At 54.3% G+C, this 20,113-nt stretch overlaps 1 protein-coding gene across 2 annotated transcripts; it reads right to left on the bottom strand.

Annotated features, from left to right (window-relative positions):
• Window positions 1-2,066: 2,066 nt before the first annotated feature.
• RDH13 (retinol dehydrogenase 13) lies at window positions 2,067-19,795 on the bottom strand. 2 transcript variants are annotated; one of them, XM_080643330.1, is made up of 7 exons: window positions 19,606-19,790; window positions 16,878-16,996; window positions 14,857-15,012; window positions 9,305-9,409; window positions 7,623-7,835; window positions 5,595-5,696; window positions 2,067-3,097 (listed from the first exon to the last, which is right to left on the bottom strand). In XM_080643330.1, exons 1-7 carry the CDS (start codon window positions 19,668-19,670, stop codon window positions 2,889-2,891), a joined length of 969 nt encoding a protein of 322 aa, XP_080499456.1. In that variant the 5' UTR covers window positions 19,671-19,790; the 3' UTR covers window positions 2,067-2,888. The 2 variants fall into 2 exon arrangements, with proteins under 2 accessions (XP_080499456.1, XP_080499457.1); XM_080643331.1 differs by having other exon boundaries at window positions 2,076-3,097; window positions 7,674-7,835; window positions 19,606-19,795.
• Window positions 19,796-20,113: the final 318 nt, after the last annotated feature.

Genomic DNA, 20,113 nt, shown 5'->3' with positions numbered 1-20,113 from the left:
GGATGGACATAACTTCTAGGGGCCACCATCAACCCGCCACAGACGCCCAGCCTCGGGGTGAAGTGGCCCCTGGGGATGGTCAGTCAGGCAGGTGGGATGGTGACCATGTCCCTCAACCAGAGCCACAGCACCCAGCCGGGGCAAACGCCAGCCCGGCCGGCACCCGGCCAGCGCCTGTCACCAGCAGCCGGGCCTCCGGGCACAGGCCCCAGGCCCCAGAGAGCCGACGAAAGCTTCACCCCGACCTGGGTGCCTTTCTGTGAAGCGTGCACCCCGCCCCCCACTAACCCTCAGCCCTTTCTCGCTTCCTCCTCTGGCTTCACATGCTCTGCCACAGCGTCCGGTCTGGGCGGCTGCGGGTTTGAGACGGTTTCAGACGAGGTTTCATCACCTTTCAGAGCCGCTCAGAGCCTCCGGGGCCGAGAGAAGGGTGACACCAGTGTGAGTGTGACAATGTCTGTGGTCTGAGGTTTCTCGGTTCCGAAAAGGAAGCGGATGTCGGTCTGAGGGGTTTGTGGCTCGCAGCCGCAAACCGCCAACTGCCTGCACGTGGCTGAGGGCCAGACTGGCTGCCCTGTTTTCCTCTGGACCCAGAACCATCCCCCCAGAACAGAGCGCGCCCCAAAACCAGACTTTGCATCCCGATCCTCTTCCTGCAGAGACACCCTGATATTGTTTTAAGCCAAGGCCAGCCGTGGGGAGTTGGCGATGACATCTCATGTCAGTTGATTTGCTCCTAACACGAGGGGGCGGGGGCGGTAATTCTGCCTCCTTTAAGCGGAAAGGAATCGGTCAAGACCACGTGAGGGGAGCTCATGGCCGTGGGAGAGGCTAAGAAAGCAGGGGTGTGAAAGGGACAGAGCGGCAGACAGCATGGTGGCGCCCCCAAAGGTGTCCACATCTGCTCCCCCAAAACCACCCCTTCCCGTGGCAAAGGGGGTGGAGGAGGGAGGCACCTTGAGTGGGACTAAAGTTGTTGATCAGGGGACTTTAATCTTTTTATTTTTTTAATATATTTTATTGCTATTTTACAGAGAGGGAGAGGGAGAGTTAGAAACATCGATCAGCTGCCTCCTGCACACCTCCCACTGGGGATGTGCCCGCAACCAAGGTACATGCCCTTGACCGGGATCGAACCTGGGACCCTTGAGTCCGCAGGCCGACGGCTCCAGCCGTGGGCAAACTACGGCCCGCGGGCCGGATCTGGCCCGTTCGGCTGTTCTATTCGGCCCGCGGAGCCGAAAGAGCAGAGGGTTCTCTTGCTCTCCCCTCCGCTCCTTTACTTTGAATTTATATTAGTTCACACAAACACTCCATCCATGCTTTTGTTCCGGCCCTCCGGTCCAGTTTAAGAACCCATTGTGGCCCTCGAGTCAAAAAGTTTGCCCACCCCTGAGTCTATCCACTGAGCCAAACCAGTTAGGGCGACTTTAATCTTTTTAATTAGTAACTCATTCTTAGGAGCCTTTTTTAAAAATATATTTGTATTCATTTCAGAGAGGAAGAGAGAGAAACATCAATGATGAGAGAGAATCATTGATCAGCTGCCTCCTGCACGGCCCCCTCCTGGAGATTGAGCCTGCAACCCGGGCATGTGGCCTGACCGGGAGTCGAACGGGGGACCTCCTGGCTCCTGGGTGGATACTCAACCACTGAGCCATGCCAGCCGGCCAGCTCTAATGGTTCATGTTTTAAAATGTATGTGTATCGCCCTAACTGGTTTGGCTCAGTGGATAGAGCATCGGCCTGTGGACTGAAAGGTCCCAGGTTCGATTCCCGTCAAGGGCATGTACCGTGGTTGTGGGCACATCCCCAGTAGGAGGTGTGCAGGTGGCAGCTGATCGATGTTTCTAACTCTCTATCCCTCTCTGTAAAAAGTCAACAAAATATATGTTTTTAAAAAATTTTAAATAAAATGTATGTGTATCCTGTTTCTTGGATAAATTTTTACCAGGGGTTTAAAAAATAAAAAGAAACCTAGAATGTGAATGGCAAGATCTAAAAAAAAAAAAAAAGGAAGAAATACATGAGCCCATGGGGACTTCCCCACATGCACGGAGGAAGTGAAACCTGTGACTCAGCTAGATTTTTATTATTAAAGAGCAAGTTTGAGAGTCCACAGGGCAAGGGAAGGTCGTGACCCCAGGCAGCCTAGGCCCTCAGCAGCAGCAGCAGCAGCTGGCGCGTTGCTCACCTGTCCAGGGGGGCGTGACTTGAGATAACGGGCCAGGTGTGTGTCAGCCTGGTCTGGGGGTACAGCCCCCCCCCACTACTTCCCCTCCTTCCCCCACACCTGGCCAGGGCTGGCACACAGAGACCCTCAGGAAACTCTCCCTGGCAAGAAACGCTCAGCACGCCATCCTGTGAGGTAGTCCAGGGACTCTGCACACTTTCCAGTTGGGGAAACTGAGGCTCAGAGAGGAGCCCAGAGGCGTGCAGGTCCCACCGGAGACGGTGAACTCCATCAGGTCTGGCAGACACCTTGCCCCCCACCGTGGCCCACGTCAGAGGGCGCTGGCTCCTTCCCCAGCAGTTCCGTTTAGGTTCCCAGGGGAAGCAGCTGGTGGCCTGGCTCCCCTGTGGCAGCGCCTGGCTCAGGTGCGCACCTGCAGCCCAGTCCACCACGCGGCCAGAAGCGACAGAGAGCGTGGAAAGGCCGGTGCTGCCACCTAGAGGGCGATGTGAGCATGGCGGCCAGCATTCCTTGGCCAATGCTGCCATCTAGCGGCTGCTACGGGCACGGCAGGCAGGCAGGCTCCTTCATTTGAAGGCTTGGCCGATGCTGCCACCTAGAGGGTGGCGTGGGCATGGCAGCCAGCCTTGGTCTTGCGGCTCCATCCTGATGGTTTTCACACCTGTTCCCAGGTATTTTGGGGGAAGGGGATCCCTTAGGACACCTTCAAGCCCACCAGACGGGCGCTTTCAGCCCAGAGCCGCCGGGCCACCTCGTCATCCTCAGCCTCGGGGGCCGGGGCCTTCTCTCTGAGTCCATCGAAGTACTTCCCAGAAACGCCCTCCAGTTCCTCGGCCACGGCCAGGTAGGTGCTGGTCTGGGCCGCCAGCTGGGGGCTCTTGACCAGCAGCCAGAAGATGGGCCCTGCAATCAGTCCACAGGGCGTTCAGTCCACAGGCATCAGAGAGGAGAATGCCAACGGTCCTACTCCACCCCAAGACACGGGCCCAGGCAGGCCAGACGTTGGCCCGGAGTCCCACAGAGCCCCCCTCCGGGCTTCTGCTCCTGCAGTTCCCTCCCCTTCCCTAGCACATCCCTCCGGAAGCTGCCTCCCCCAGGAAGCCCCCCCGGATTTTCCCATAATGGAAGCTCTCCCTCCTTTCCATCAGCCCCGAGTCCCCACCATACCCCATCTTGCTTTAAAATCACTTTTTGTTGTTAGTCCTCACCCGAGGATATTTTTCTATTGATTTTTAGGGGGAGTAAAAGAGAGAGGGAAAGACAGAGAGAAACATCGATGTGAGAGAAACACATCGACTGGTTGCCTCCTGCACGAGCCCCAACCAGGGCCCGGGCCCAGGAGGAGCCTGCAAGCAAGGTACGTGCCCTTGACCGGAATCGAACCCGGGACCCTTTGGTCCGCAGGCTGATGCTCTATCCACTGAGCCACACCGGCCAGGGCTAAAAAAAAAACTTTTATTATTGACTGTCTTCAGCTTAAGATCCTGGCCCCTGGTAGCCACGCACTATGTGTTTTTCAGGGCGATAAGTGCTCATTATAAAGTTCTAACTGTTCCCCTTCAATCTGGGCCAGGCGCTGTGCTGGCCCGGTTACGGGAGGCCTCCTCCTGCCCTCCCAGGGACGCTGGCACAGGCCCGCCCTCTGCAGGAGGACGCCGAGGCTCAGAGAGGTGCAGCCGCTCCCCTGGGGGCACAGCAAGTTTGGGGTGAAGCTGAGGTGACCCCGAGCACAGCCGGACCCCAGGAGTTGGCTCCGTGGGCTCCCCCTCTGAGACGTGGCTTTCTCGTCAGTCAGACGGGCCCCGGCCTGTGTCCTGGGCTATTCTGAGGCTCCACACAGAAAAGTGATTTTCTTGGTGCCACGAAGACTCAGGAGAGGGAGCAGAGCCCCAGCCCCTGGACAGCCCCTGAGTGTGATGTCAGCGTCATGTCAGCGTCATGTCAGCGTGCCTGGCTAACAGACAACCCCAGCGCGGGCGACGCCGTGTGTCTGGGTGTGGCTGTGAGGGCGTGACCGGGGAGATGAGCATTGGAACCGACAGACTGCGTAAAGGAAGCCCAGGTGGGCGGCAGGCAGTCACTCCAGGGCAAGAATAGAAAAAGGTGAGCAATGCCTGGCCGGCGTGGCTCAGGGGTTGAGCATGGGTTCATGACCTATGAACCAGGAGGTCACGGTTCGATCCCTGGTTCGATCCCTAGGAGTCGGGGGCGTGCGGGAGGCAGCCGATCCATGATTCTCTCTCACCATGGATGTTTCTCTCTCTCCCTTTCCCTTCCTCTCTGAAATCAATAAAAATATATTTAATTTGGCCCCAACCGGTTTGGCTCAGTGGATAGAGCGTCGGCCTGCGGACTGAAGGGTCCCAGGTTCGATTCCGGTCAAGGGCATGTACCTTGGTTGCGGGCACATCCCCAGTGGGAGGTGTGCAGGAGGCAGCTGTTCGATGTTTCTCTCTCATTGATGTTTCTAACTCCCTATCCCTCTCCCTTCCTCTCTGTAAAAAATCAATAAAATATATTTAAAATATATATATATATATATATATATATATATATATTTAATTTGAAAACAATGAAAAGGTGAGGAAGGGGGAATGGGGGAATGCGACCTCTGCTTGAGCAGGGACGTCATCTCCATCGATGGTCAGACACGGCGCCCTGGTCTGCGGACTCACTGCTGCTACACCGTGGGCTCTCCCGGGCCTCTGGCGGCCAAGGGCGGACCGTGGGACTTCTGAGCCTCCACACATGGTGAGCCAATGTCCCCTAATAAATCTTTCTAAATACCTACATACACCGAGTGGCCAGAGTATGATGATCTCTGAACGAATAATAATCTGGCCACTCAGTGAACTTCTCTTGAGTACTTCATTTATGTGATATCAAAGATACTGCCCTAACCGGTGTGGCTCAGTGGATAAAGCGTCGGCCTGCGGACTGAAAGGTCCCAGGTTCGATTCCGGTCAAGGGCATGTACCTTGGTTGCGGGCACATCCCCAGTAGGGGGTGTGCAGGAGGCAGCTGATCGATGTTTCTCTCTCATCGATGTTTCTAACTCTCTATCCCTCTCCCTTCCTCTCTGTAAAAAAATCAACAAAATATATTTTTTTTTAAAAAGATACTAGAAATTGTGCACCTGATCAGTGTTCCCCTTTGCACTGGCTGATAGAAAGCTCAGGGCTAATAGGTGGTTGATCTCCAGCAGAAGTCTGGAATACTTTTGGTCCCCATCTGAGATACAAATACACTGAGTGGCCGGATTATTATGCGTTCAGAGATCCTCATCATCTGGCCGCTCCCTGTATATCCCATTGGTCTTAATGCCCTGCAGGAGGTTCCTGGGCCCCAGGCCGGGCGGGTAGGGGTTCAGCGGGGCACCCCAGGCCAGGCGGGGGCTTACCGAGCGTGAAGCTGGAGAAGGCAGAGCTGTGCATGCCCGTGTGCCTGCCCAGCTCTGTCCGGGCCACGCCAGGGTGCAGCGCGTTCACCGTCACGCCCGTGCCTGAGGAGAGAAGGGAAGGACGGGGTTGTGGGACGGGGTGGCGGGACGTGGGGGGAGGGGGCAGACGGATGTCAGATTCACTCCTTCCCAGGAAGCCTGACGCTGTCCACCCTGAGCTCCGGGGCTCCCCCGTTTCCTGCCCTTGACCCCGCATCACCTTCTAGATGCTCTGAAACCTCCACGCCAGGTGGTTTCACCGTGCGAGGCGGCTCTGTCACACGGCTGCCCAGAGCACGGCCTCCATCCGAGGGTGTTGAAATCGCGTGGAGCCTCGGGAAACCCAGACCACTGGCCCCACCCCCAGAGGCCTGAAGCAGTGGGTGGGGGGGTGGGGGGTGTCTGACAGGCTCCCAAGTGAGCAACACTGCTGGCCCCACCCCCCTACGAGAAGCAAGGGCAAAGGGCGGGCTTTGCAACGGCCGCACTATGGACGCTGAGGTCCAGCCATTCTTTAACCCGTGCACTGGAGGTGCCGAGGGTGTCCCTGGCTTCTGTCCACTAGATGCCAGTAGCAACACCCACCCCTGAAGTGACAGCCAAAAGTATCTCCAGATATTGCCAAAGGTCCACTGGCCTGGAGCACCAGAGGCTTAGAGGCCAGTCCTAGATGACCAGGAAAGAAGGTGTGATTGATTAGTGATGTCTGCTTCAGGCACTGGAGGGGAGCCTGGTGGTGTGTGATTGATTAGTGATGTCTGCTTCAGGCAGCGGGGGGGGGGGGGGGGGGGCCTGGTGGTGTGTGCTTGATTAGTGATGTCTGCTTCAGGCACCAGGGGGGAGCCTGGTGATGTGTGCTTGATTAGTGATGTCTGCTTCAGGCAGCAGGGGGGGAGCCTGGTGGTGTGTGATTGATTAGTGATGTCTGCTTCAGGCACCAGGGGGGATCTTGGTGGTGTGTGATTGATTAGTGATGTCTGCCTCGGGCACCAGGGGGGAGTCTGGTGGTGTGTGATTGATTAGTGATGTCTGCTTCAGGAACTGGAGGGGATCCTGGTGGTGTGTGATTGATTAGTGATGTCTGCTTCGGGCTCTAGTGGGGAGCCTGGTGGTGTGTGATTGATTAGTGATGTCTGCTTCAGGAACCAGAGGGAATCCTGGTGTTGTGTGATTGATTAGTGATGTCTGCTTCAAGCACTGGAGGGGAGCCTGGTGGTGTGTGATTGCTTAGTAATGTCTGCTTCAGGCACCAGGGGGGATCCTGGTGGTGTGTGCTTGATTAGTGATGTCTGCTTCAGGCAGCAGGGGGGAGCCTGGTGGTGTGTGATTGATTAGTGATGTCTGCTTCAGGAACTGGAGGGGATCCTGGTGTTGTGTGATTGATTAGTGATGTCTGCTTCGGGCTCTAGGGGGGAGCCTGGGTGTGTGATTGATTAGTGATGTCTGCTTCAGGAACCAGAGGGAATCCTGGTGTTGTGTGATTGATTAGTGATGTCTGCTTCAAACACTGGAGGGGAGCCTGGTGGTGTGTGATTGCTTAGTGATGTCTGCTTCAGGCACCAGGGGGGATCCTGGTGGTGTGTGATTGATTAGTGATGTCTGCTTCAGGCACCAGGGGGGAGCCTGGTGGTGTATGATTGTTTAGTGATGTCTGCTTCAGGCACCAGGGGGAAGCCTGGTGGTGTGTGCTTGATTAGTGATGTCTGCTTCAGGCACGGGGGGGGGGGGGGGGGGGGGGGGGGGGGGGGGGGGGGGAGCCTGGTGGTGTGTAATTGATTAGTGATGTCTGCTTCGGGCACCAGGGGGAAGCCTGGTGGTGTGTGCTTGATTAGTGATGTCTGCTTCAGGCACCAGGGCGGAGCCTGGTCATGAGTGTCATGCATTTGCCTCCTGTGTCCTAGAGCCCATGCTTCACCTCCCATCAGCCCAGGGTCACAGCAGGACCGCTCCAGGCTCAGAACTACAGGAAGAGGCACGTCACACACGCACCTTGCAGCCTCCGGCTCAGCTCCCTGGTGAAGAGGACGATGGCCAGCTTACTCTGGCAGTAGGCCGCCTTGGTGTTATACTTCCTCTTCTCCCAGTTCAGGTCGTCAAAGTCTATGTGCCCAGCCACGTGGGCCAAGGACGAGAGGTTGATGATCCGCGAAGGGGCCGAGGCCTTCAGCTTGTCCAGCAGCAAGTTTGTCAGGAGAAAGTGACCTGGATGAATGACGACAAAAAGAGAACTATCTTTAAAGTCTGACCACGTGCCTAGGAGTGGGCTGAGCACATACTTATCTCACCCTCCCAATAACGCCTGGTTCTCAACCAGAAGCAGCATGGCCCCCAGGGGACATGTGGCAACCTCTGGAGACAATTTTGTCTGTCACAACTGTGGAGAGTAGGGACACCACTGCCATCTAGTGGGTGGAGGCCAGGGATGCTGCTCAACATCCCACAACGCACAGCAAAGTCCCGGCAAAAAGCAACTATCCAGCCCCAAATGTCCAGCCCTCTGAGGTCAGCTGGGGAGGAGACTGCCTTCTGCCTCCCAAAATTTTTTCTCCACTTCTTCAGTAATAGAACTTTTGGCTGGGCCCAAGGCAGGCCAGTGAAGGACTACATTTCCCAGGCTCCTTTGCAACTAGATTGGTCATGTGACTGAGTCCCAGCCAACAGGGTGCAAATGAGTGTGTGTGTGTGTGTGTGTGTGTGTGTGTGTGTGTGTGTGTGTGTGTGTAGGGTTGAGTTGTGTCTCCCTACTCCCCATCCCCCAAAGAAATATGTTGAGGTCCTATCCTCCAGAACCACAGAATATGACCCTGTTTGGAGATGGGGTCTTTGTAAAGAAAATTAAATTAAAGTAAGGTCATTAGGGTGGGCCCTGATCCAATATGCCCCATTGCCCCCTGGCCCTTCCTAACAGAACCCCAGGTACATGCAAGGTGACAACAGAAAGGCTAATGGCCCTGACCGGTTTGGCTCAGTGGATAGAGTGTCGGCCTGCGGACTGAAGGGTCCCAGGTTCAATTCCGGTCAAGGGCATGTGCCTTGGTTGCGGCCACATCCCCAGTAGGGGGTGTGTAAGAGGCGGCTGATCGATGTTTCTCTCCCATCAATATTTCTGGCTCTCTATCCCTCTCCCTTCCTCTCTGTAAAAAATCAATAAAAATATATTTAAATAAAAGTATGTTTAAAAAAAAAAAAAGACTGACGGAGTGACTGATGGACAGACTGAGACTGAAGGATGGACAAAGGGATAAAAGGTCACGAGACTGATGGTGGATCCCAAAGACTTTACGAGCGCGCAGTGAGGAACCGGCAACTCCCAGAGCTGCTGAGCGACCCCAGGAGTGACCGCCTGGTCGACGTGAAAAGTGGACACCCCCGCCCTAGCCGGTGTGGCTCAGTGGATAGAGAGTCAGCCTGCGGACTTAAGGGTCCCAGGTTCGATTCCCGTCAAGGGCACATGCCTGGGTTGTGGGCTTGGTCTCCAGTGGGGGGCGTGCAGGAGGCAGCCGATCAATGATTCTCATCACTGATGTTTCTCTCTCCCCCTCCTTTCCTCTATGAAATCCATAAAAATATTTAATAAAAAAAAAAAAAGAAAAAGAAAGTGGACACCCCCTCCCAGAGCACGTGCCTGACCCACTAGGCTCACGTCCCAGGCGTGCACAGCGCGGCCTCACCCAGGTGGTTCACGCCGAGCTGCATCTCGAAGCCGTCCTCCGTGGTCCAGTGTGGGCAGCGCATCACGGCCGCGTTGTTGATCAGCACGTGCACTTTCTCCTCCTCTGGAAGACAGGGACCAGGGCAAGTGTGTCAGCTCCGTGCCTGCCCTGGGCGGCACGGTGTCCCCCGACATTCACTACCACCTGAAACCTGGGCATGTGACCTTCCTGTGGAAACGGAGTCTTTGCGGAAGTAACCGAGTAAAGGTGAGGTCACAGGGTCCTCATCCAACTCATCCAACATGACTCAGTGTCCTCACAAGAAAGGGAAGTCTTGCCCTAACCGGTTTGGCTCAGTGGATAGAGCGTTGGCCTGCAGACTCAAGGGTCCCAGGTTCGATTCTGGTCAAGGGTGTGTACTTTGGTTGCGGGCACATCCCCAGTGGGAGGTGTGCAGGAGGCAGCTGATTGATGTTTCTCTCTCATCGATGTTTCTAACTCCCTCTCCCTCTCCCTTCCTATCTGTAAAAAATCAATAAAATATATATTTTAAAAAAAAAAAAAAAAGGAAGGGAAGTCTGGCCCTGGCTGGTGTGACTCAGTTGGTTGGGTGTCGCCCCAGGTACCATAAGGTCACCAGTTCAATTCCCAGACAGGGCACGTGCCTGGATTTGGGGCTCGATTTCCAGCAGGGAGCATGCAGGAGGCAGCTGATGGGTATTTCTCTTTCTCTCTTCCTCTCCCTCCCCCTCTCTCTAGAAATCAGTAAACATCCTCTATAATAAAAGCCTAATGTGCTAAGTGTCCAGTCGACTGGTCAGCCATTCAACCAATCGAAGCATAATATGCTAATAATAGGCTAAGGCCGCTCAACCACTCGCTATGATGTGCACTGACCAGCAAGGGGCAGACGTTCCAACTGGTAGGTTAGCTTGCTGCTGGGGTCTGGCTGATAGGGACTGAGCAAGACAGGCCAGACATGCCCTGGAGCCTTCCCGCAGTCCCTCCCCAGCTGGCCAACCTCCTGCATCCCTCCCCGACCCCGATCGGCCTGGCCTGTGCCCTTTCGCAATCCAGGTCCCCTGGGGAGATGTCAGAGAGACGGTTTCGGCCCGATCCCGCAAGCCAGGCTGAGGGAGCCCACTGGTGCACAAATCCGTGCACCAGGCCTCGAGCATTTAAAAGGTTTGGCTCAGTGGATAGAGCATCGGCCTGTGAACTGGAAGGTCCCAGGTTCGATTCCAGTCAAGGGCATGTACCTTGGTTGTGGGCACATCCCCAGTAGGGGGTGTGCAGGAGGCAGCTGATTGATGTTTCTCTCTCATCGATGTTTCTAACTCTCTCTCCCTCTCCCTTCCTCTCTGTAAAAAATCAATAAAATATATTTAAAAAAAAAAAGAAAGAAAACTTCACCATGCAGCAGGGGAAAAGTTAACAGTGAGTCCCCTGAGGTTGGTGTGGAATCAAAGGTGTTCAGTTCTTCTTCACTATTCCGGATTTTATCCATTTTCCATAAGGAGCATGTATTTCTTTGCATCAGGGAAAACAGTCCATTCGTGTTTATTTGTTCACCTCTTCTAAGCCCCCGCTCCTCTGTCTCCCGGCTAGCTTCCCTGCTGTTATTTCACACGCAGCCGGATGGAGAGGAAGAGGCTGTCTCTGAGACGTGCAGACACCATCACATGCGAGTCAAATGACACGGACACGAGGTCAGACGTTTACAGCAGCCGCGGGAAGGCTGGCAGCCAAACGGCCGGAACCCGTCAGACCACAGGAGGGAACACAATACAATGTAGCCACAAGAAAAGAATGAAGAGAGACAATGTAGCCACAAGAAAAGAATGAAGAGAGACAATGTAGCCACAAGAAAAGAATGAAGAGAGACAATGTAGCCACAAGAAAAGCATGAAGCCAAAACCGGTTTGGCTCAGTGGATAGAGCGTCGGCCTGCAGACTCAAGGGTCCCAGGTTCGATTCCGGTCAAGGGCATGTACCTTGGTTGCGGGCACATCCCCAGTAGGGGGCGTGCAAGAGGCAGCTGATCGATGTTTCTCTCTCATCGATGTTTCTAACTCTCTATCCCTCCTCTCCCTTCCACTCTGTAAAAAATCAATAAAATATATTTAAAAAAAAAAAAAAAAAAAAAAAGCATGAAGAGAGACAATGTAGCCACAAGAAAAGCATAAAGAGATACAATGCAGCCACAAGAAAGGAATGAAGAGCCCTGACTGGTTTGGCTCAGTGGATAGAGCGTCAGTCTGTGGACTGAAGGGTCCCAGGTTCGATTCCGGTCAAGGGCATGTACCTCGGTTGCAGGCACATCCCCAGTAGGAGGTGTGCAGGAGGCAGCTGATCGATGTTTCTCTCTCATTGATGTTTCTTGCTCTCTATTCCTCTCTGGAAAAATCAATAAAATACATTACAAAAAAAAACTTTAAAAAAAAGAAAGAAAGGAATGAAGAGAGACAATGTAGCCACAAGAAAAGAATGAAGAGATACAATGTAGCCACAAGAAAAGAATGAAGAGATACAATGTAGCCACAAGAAAAGAATGAAGAGATACAATGTAGCCACAAGGAAAGAATGAAGAGATACAATGTAGCCACAAGAAAGGAATGAGCCCTAACCGGTTTGGCTCAGTGGATAGAGCACGGGCCTGTGGACTCAAGGGTCCCAGGTTCGATTCCGGTCAAGGGCATGTATCGGGCATATCCCCAGTAGGGGGTGTTCAGGAAGCAGCTGATTGATGTTTCTCTCTTATCGATGTTTCTAACTCTCTCTCCCTCTCCCTTCTTCTCTGTAAAAAAATCAATATATTTTTTTAAAAAAAGAAAGGAATAAAGAGATACAATGTAGCCACAAGGAAAGAATGAAGAGATACAATGTAGCCACAATAAAGTCATAAAGAGATACAATGTAGCCACAGGGAAAGAATGAAGAGATACAATGTAGCCACAAGGAAAGAATGAAGACATACCATGTAGCCCCAAGAATGAGGAAGCTGAGAGAACCGGGGAGGGGAACGCTGGGGCACCACCGGGCGGAGGACAGGCTCCAATTTGTATGAAAAGGTCACGGGCGGTGACACACCTTCCTGTTTGTAGATGCATGAACTCTCTGCAGACGGACATGTGAGCACTGGACACACGTGAGGAAGGTGGGGCTGGGAGCCAGGGGCGGGCGTGGCAGGGAGACGTCTGACTGCCTCCCCTTTTGTACTTTCTGAACATTGAATACTGTCAACCTTATTCCTGTTCAAAAAAATTAATACGCCAACAGTTCAGAGAACACCGGGTGGGAAGCAAAATGCGTGAGTCGGCAATCCATGTGACGAGTGCAGAAAACTCGAGCCTGATCCTAGGATTTGCAAAAAAACAAAAGTCCACCCGGCTGGTGTAGCTCCGTGGTTGAGCATCGACCTATGAACCAGGAGGTCACGGTTCGATTCTGGTCAAGGGCACATGCCCAGGTTGCAGGCTCGATCCCCAATAGGGAGCATGCAGGAGGCAGCCGATCAATGATTCTCTCTCATCATTGATGTTTCTATCTCTCCCCCATCTCCCTTCCTCTCTGAAATCAATAAAAATATATATATTTTTTGCCGAAACCGGTTTGGCTCGGTGGATAGAGCGTCGGCCTGCGGACTGAGGGGTCCCGGGTTCGATTCCGGTCAGGGGCATGTGCCTTGGTTGCGGGCACATCCCCAGTGGGGGTGTGCGGGAGGCAGCTGATCGATGTTTCTCTCTCATCGATGTTTCTAGCTCTCTATCCCTCTCCCTTCCTCTCTGTAAAATATCAATAAAATATATTTTTTTAAAAAAAAAAAAAAAATATATATATATATATATATATATATATATATATATATATATATATTTTTTTTAATGTCCAGCGAAGATGTGGGAGGTCCAGTGAACTCGCACTGGGCCTGGGGTCCTCCAGTGGCCTAGGGATTGTCACAGCCATGTCCCCACAGGACCCGGTGCTCCTTGGGGGCACAGCCTGATTCTGACTCATCGGTGTGTCCCCGGCATCACCCGAGAGGGACCGAAAGCCTCAGGGAACAATGGATGAATCCCTGTTTGGGCCCCTCTCCCCCTGGCTAACTGCTGCTCCGTGTCCCATCCTGGCCTCCGCTTCTGGTAGGATCCAAGCTAATACAGAAGGTGTCTGCTTTCCTACTGAGCAGGAGTCAGCAAACACCCTCTGCAGAGGGCCAGACAGCCCTGGCCGCTGTGGCTCGGTTGGTTGATCCTGGTCCCATGCACTGAAGGGCTGCCAGTTTGATTCCCAGTAGGGGCACATGCCCGGGTCGCGGGGTCGATCCCCAGTGTGAGGCGTGCAGGAGGCAGCTGATCGATGCTTCACTCTCACATCGATATTTCTCTCTCTCCCTCTCCCTTCTTCTCTCTCTAAAAATCAATCAAAGTGTGTGTGTTTTTTTGTTGTGTTGTTGGTTTTTTAAGTAGCAGACAGCCAAGCCGGCGTGTCTCAATGGTTGAGTGTCCAAGTCTGAACCAGGTCACGGTTCAATTCCCGGTCAGGGCACATGCCCAGGTTGCGGGCTCGATCCCCAGTGTGGGGTGTGCGGGAGGCAGCCAATCCATGATTCTCTCTCATCATTGATGTTTCTATCTCTCTCTCCCTCTCCCTTCCTCCCCGAAATCAATAAGAATATATATATATTTTTTTAAAAGGACCAGGCCCTGTGCCCTGACCAGTTTGGCTCAGTGGATAGAGCGTCGGCCTGCGGACTCAAGGGTCCCAGGTTTGATTCCGGTCGGGGGCATGTGCCTTGGTTGCGGGCACATACCCGGTGGGGGGCGTGCAGGAGGCAGCTGGTCGATGTGTTCTCTCTCATCGATGTTTCTGGCTCTCTCTCCCTCTCCCTTCCTCTCTGTAAAAAAAATCAATAAAATATATTTTTAAAAAAAAAAAAAAGAAAGGAATAAAGAGATACAATGTAGCCACAAGGAAAGAATGAAGAGATACAATGTAGCCACAATAAAGTCATAAAGAGATACAATGTAGCCATAAGGAAAGAATGAAGAGATACAATGTAGCCACAAGGAAAGAATGAAGACATACCATGTAGCCCCAAGAATGAGGAAGCTGAGAGAACCGGGGAGGGGAACGCTGGGGCACCACCGGGTGGAGGACAGGCTCCAATTTGTACAAAAAGGTCACGGGCGGTGACACACCTTATTTTTTAAAAAAAGGACCAGGCCCTGGCCGGTTTGGCTCAGTGGATAGAGCGTCAGCCTGCAGACTGACCCGGGTTCGATTCCGATCAAGGGCACATGCCCAGGTTGCGGGCTCGATCCCCACTGTGGGGCGTGTGCAGGAGGCAGCCGATCCATGATTCCCTCTCATCATGGATGTTTCTATCTCCCTCTCCCTCTCCCTTCCTCCCTGAAATCATTAAAAATACATTTTTTTAAAGGGACCAGGGCCAGACAGTAGAGAGCATTGGCTTTGTGAGCTTCAGGTCCAGGCCTGGTGTAACTCCTGGGTCCTCAGAGCCTGGCCACCCGAGGCCTCACCCACACGGCCAGCGCCCTCCCGCCGACCTTCAATGATCTTCTTCGCAAACTCTCGGACGGACTTCAGCGAGGCCAAGTCCAGGCGCCGGGCGTTGACGTGATGATTCAGGGTCTCCCCACGAATGTCCTTTGCCGCCGCCTCACACTTCTCCATGTCTCGACAGGCCAGGATGATGTTGCCGCCTGGAAGGCCAGGATGGAAAATAATTTTTTAAAAAAAGCCAAAACCGGTTTGGCTCAGTGGACAGAGCATCGGCCTGTGGACTGAAGGGTCCCAGGTTCGATTCCAGTCAAGGGCATGTACCTTGGTTGCGGGCACATCCCCAGTAGGGGGTGTGCAGGAGGCAGCTGATCGATGTTTCTCTCTCATCGATGTTTCTAACTCTCTATCCCTCTTCCTTCCTCTCTGTAAAAAATCAATAAAATATATATTTTTTTTAAAAAAACACCCCTATATGCGTATACCCAACACAAATGAAAACATGGGCCCGCACCGGAATGTGGACGCACGAGCTCACAGCAGCCCAAAGGTGGGACAGCCCAAGGGTCCGTCGATGGAGGAGCGCACGAACAAAGCACGGCCTGCCTGTGCCGGGGAGTACCGCTCGGCCGTGAAAAAGGCAGGAGGCCCTGACGCGGGCGACAACACAGAGCGTGATGCTGGGCGAAAGGCCACAGGCCGAGGACACGCAGTGAACGACTCCCTTTCTAGGAAACGTCCAGGACAGGCACAGCCACGGAGGAGAGATTTATATCGACGAGGGAGGCGGGGGGAATGGAGGGGCGGGGAATAGGAAGCGGCGTTTCCTTTGGGGGTGTTGAAAGTGTTCTCATTGAGCCGAAACCGGTTTGGCTCAGTGGACGGAGTGTCAGCCTGCGGACTGAGGGGTCCCAGGTTCGATTCCGGTCAAGGGCATGTACCTTGATTGCGGGCACATCCCCAGTAGGGGGTGTGCAGGAGGCAGCTGATCGATGTTTCTCTCTCCTCATTGATGTTTCTAGCTCTCTATCCCTCTCCCTTCCTCTCTGTAAAATATCAATAAAATATATTTTTAAAAAAAAAAAAAAAAAAGAAAGTGCTCTCATTGAGACCGGTGGCAGTTGCACGACTCTGAATAGACTTAAAAACCCACCACTCAGCAAACCCTGAGAAGGGCCCGGCCCGCGTGGCTCAGTGGTGGAGCGCCGACCTATGACCCAGGAGGTCATGGTTCAATTCCCGGTCAAGGGCACGTGCCCGGGTTGCATGTAGGTCCCCAGTGTGGAGTGTGCAGGAGGCAGCCTATCAATGATTCTTTCTCATCAGTGATGTTTCTCTCTCTCTCCCTCTCCCTTCTTCTCTCTAAAATCAATAAAAACATATATTTAAATATATACTAGAGGCCCAGTGCACGAAATTCGTACAGGGTGGGGGGGGTCCCCTCAGCCTGGCCTGCACCCTCTCCAATCTGGGATCCTTCGGGGTATGTCCAACTGCCTCTCGCAATCCGGGACCACTGGCTCCTAACCACTTGCCTACCTGCCTGCCTGATCGCCCCTAACTGTTCCCCTGCTGGCCTGATCACCCCTAACTGCCTCTGCCTCGTCCTGCACCCAGGACCCAGGATTCCCTCCTCCAGCCGGTCGCTGGTACCCGGGACCAGGGCTTCCCTCCCTCTGGCCAGCTGCAGGCACCCAGCACCCAGAACGACTTTTCCCGGGCCGGCCGCAGCTGCAGGGGACCGTGGGAGAGCGACCTCGCCCGGGCCACAGCCGCAGGTGTCCGGGACCACAGGGCGGGCGGCTTGTCCCTCTCCCGGGCCCCAACCTGGCTGGTCCCCATTCCTCTCTCCCCAGGGTTGAGTGTCTGAGCTTTTAGGGTGTGAGGGCATGCTGACCATTTGCATATTAGCTCTTTAGTCTATAGGATTGACTGCATTTCCCGTGCTGTATGTTACATCCCGTGACACTCCTGTGACTGCCCATTTGTGCTTCTTAGTCCCTTTCCTTTCCCCCAGCCCCCAACGCCCTGCCACCCCCAGCCCCCAACGCCCTGCCACGGGACTCACCTCTCCTGGCCAGCTCCAAGGCGGTCTCTCTCCCGATGCCGGTGTTGGCGCCCGTGACGATGACGGTCTTGCCCTGAAGGGTGGCCTTGCTGGGACAGGCCCCGCCCGCGACATAGTCCCTGAAGGCAAGAAAGACCCCCTCAGCTCCACCTGCCTGACCACTCAGCACAGGTGACCCCACCGCTTGGATCGCAGGCAAGTGACCCCTCTGAGCTTGTGTTCCCCCAACGGAAAGACGGACGGACACTGCCTGACTCCACAAAGCCGTTGCCAGGTTACGGCTGATGACTTGCTGTTCCGCTTACTTATGCATCACTGTTTGCTCCTTGTTATGTGTCCAAAAAGGGGATCGAACCCGGAACCTGGATGTATTGGGATGAGGCTCTAACCCACTGAGCTACCTGGCCAGGGAAAAATCATCTATACTAATAATAGCCTAGGTGGTGTCACGCCCTCACGTCGTCACAAGATGGCCACGCGCACAGCGGAGGCAGGGCCAGCAGCCACTCCATGCGGTGAGGCCTGGGGATGCCGCAGCTCCGCGCAATGCAGAGGAGGCCGGTCCAGGCAGAGGAGGCAGGTTGTGGCAGGGGGGGCAGTTGGGGGTGATCAGGCTGGCAGGGGAGGGCAGTTGGGGGCGATCAGGCCAGCAGGGGAGCAGTTAAGGGGCGATCAGGCCAGCAGGGGGGCAGTTGGGGAGGATCAGGCTGGCAGGCAGAAGTGGTTAAGGACAATGAGGCAGGCAGGCGAGCGGTTAGGAGCCTAAACCAGCAGTCGGACATCCCCCAAGGGGTCCCAGATTGGAGAGGGTGCAGGCCGGGCTGAGGGACACCCCCCCACCCCCGTGCACGAATTTCATGCATCGGGCCTGTAGTTATTTTATAAAGACCCACTGTATTCCTTGCCTATGGCCGCTGTAACAAGTGGTTAAAACCAGGCAAATGCATTCTCCTACGGTTCTGCAGATCAGGCTCCAAAATGGGTCTCTCGGGGCTAAAATCAAGGTTTCGGGCTGCGTCCCTGCTAGGGGCTCCAGGGCAGAACCACACCCCTAGCCTTGTCCAGCTTCTCTCCATCCCTCCCACCCCCATTCCTTGGCTCATGGCTCCATCCTCTGTCTTCAGGACTGACTCTGGCCCTGGCCGATGTGGCTCAGTTGGGTGAGCGTTGCCCCGGGCACCAAGGGGTTGCCGGTTGGATTCCTGGTCAGGGCACAGGCCCTGGTTGCTTGCGGGCTGGATCCCCAGGAGGGGGCATGCAGGAGGCAGCCCATCGATGTTTCTATCTCTCCCTCTCCCTTCCTCTCTCTCTAAAATCAATTAAAAAAATAAAAAAAAAAAGACTGACTCTGGCCCCCTTGTAAGGGCCCCGGTGACATAAGTGGACCCACTGACTAAGCCCGGATCATCTGCTCACCTCAAGGCCTTTCACTCAGTGACTTCTGGTTCTGGGCATTAGGACCCGCACATCCTTGGGGGCGGGGATGCTGCTACTATAGCGTAACACCCAGAGGTTAAATACGAAACAGCCCAATGTCACCGACAGGGACCAGCTAAGTAAACACAGGTCATCCCCACACAAGAAAATGGCATGTACAACACGACGGTCGACGGTCACCAGCCACCTGAGGCTCTTTCATTTTTTTTTTAATATATTTTATTGATTTTTTACAGAGAGGAAGGTAGAGGGAGAGTTAGAAACATCGATCAGCTGCCTCCTGCACACCCCCCACTGGGGATGTGCCCGCAACCAAGGTACATGCCCCTGGACCAGAATCGAACCTGGGACCCTTGAGTCCGCAGGCTGACGCTCTATCCACTGAGCCAAACTGGTTAGGGCTGAGGCTCTTTCATTTAAATCACTTAATAACTAACCAATCAGTGTTGCGCTCTGACATCGATGTTTCTCTCTCCCTCTCCCCTCTTAAAAAACTAATAAACTATTTTTTAAATAAAAAATAAAAAAACACTTCCATCACCGCAGTAAGTTCTACTGAACAGTGCTGCTAGAGAGCAGTAGAATCCTGTTCTTTGGGGTTTGTTTTGTGGGGTTTTTTAATTGTCTCAAGTTTTACGTATGTCTCCCTTTTCCCCAGTTGACCTACCCCCCAGCCATTCCCACCCCGCCAGTCGGAGAAATATCACATGATCTCACTCATAGGTGGGATATAATGAGCAACATAATTTGATGAACAAGAATAGATCCAGAGACAAATGGCATGGGAGGGAGGGGGGGTTAGTGAGCAACCGGAGGACTTGTACGCATGCCTATTAGCATAACCAATGGGTTTGTTTCGTTTTTTAAGTGAGCTACATACACACACACACACACACACACACACACACACCATGCAACACGAGCTTTTCCTGTGTCGAGTTGCACAGTTCTCTCTGTTCCCCTAATTTCGTATTAGAGAGTTTAGGGGGCACACATTTTTCCTTGCACCCCGGCCCAGCCGGTGACATACGGGACTGCTCGATAACTATGTGCTGAATGAATGAATTCCTCCGTTAGAAGCCCGGAAGCCGCTAGACCAACATGTTTACCAGGGCCCGGACCCGCCCCTTCCTCTGCGTGACCTTGGCGGTGACCTGCCATCCCCGGGGCTTCGGTGCGTCCCCACGTCCTCCGGGGGCGCTGCAGGGGGGCTGGCTGCTGGGCGAGGGGTCGGTGGTCTCCGCCGGGCCTCCCCTCCCCTGGCTGCAGACCGGAGCCGGCACGCACTCACCTGAGCAGCACAGCGCCGCCCACCGCCGTGCCCAGCATGGACACCGGCACCAGGTAGCGGTTCATGCCGGGCCGGCGCGGGACGCAGCGCGAGGCCGCCCGCACATCCGCCGCGCGATCGCTCCAAGGAGCGTGCGACCCGGGATCCACGTGGGGAAGGGCAGGCGGCAGGGCTGGAACCGGTGACTTCCTGAAAGAGGCGTGGCGTAGCGGACCGGGGGCGGGGCTTCCAGGGCGGGACCTATGGGGGTGGGCCGTGAGCGCTACTGCTGCTGGGAATGGTAGTTTACTGGGCTGTGGGCGTGGTCGTGGGCTGTGGGCGAGGCTGGAGGGGCGGGGCCTACGCGGTGTTGGAATGACGTCACACTCGTTCTGCTGCAAAGCGCCGCTCAGTTCTGGGGTGAAACCAGCATTCCAATCCTGCAGCTGCCGCTTCAGGACTGTTCCTCTGGGTGTCTTTCCAATACATCAGCCTGTTGCCTCGTCTAAAATGTGTTTAGACCTTCCTC

This window comes from Plecotus auritus, assembly GCF_963455305.1.
Source record: "Plecotus auritus genome assembly, chromosome: 10".
Classification (NCBI taxonomy): Eukaryota; Metazoa; Chordata; class Mammalia; order Chiroptera; family Vespertilionidae; genus Plecotus; species Plecotus auritus.
This window is presented reverse-complemented; position numbering and strand designations above follow the sequence as displayed.

Coding starts and splice junctions, on each gene's coding strand:
- RDH13 (XM_080643330.1), bottom strand. CDS start 19,670: ATGAACCGCTACCTGGTGCCGGTGTCCATGCTGGGCACGGCGGTGGGC. Junction 16,997..19,605: donor GGCGGCGCTGTGCTGCTCAG/GTGAGTGCGTGC, acceptor TCTTGCCTTCAG/GGACTATGTCGCGGGCGGGG. Junction 15,013..16,877: donor CTTGGAGCTGGCCAGGAGAG/GTGAGTCCCGTG, acceptor CTGGCCTTCCAG/GCGGCAACATCATCCTGGCC.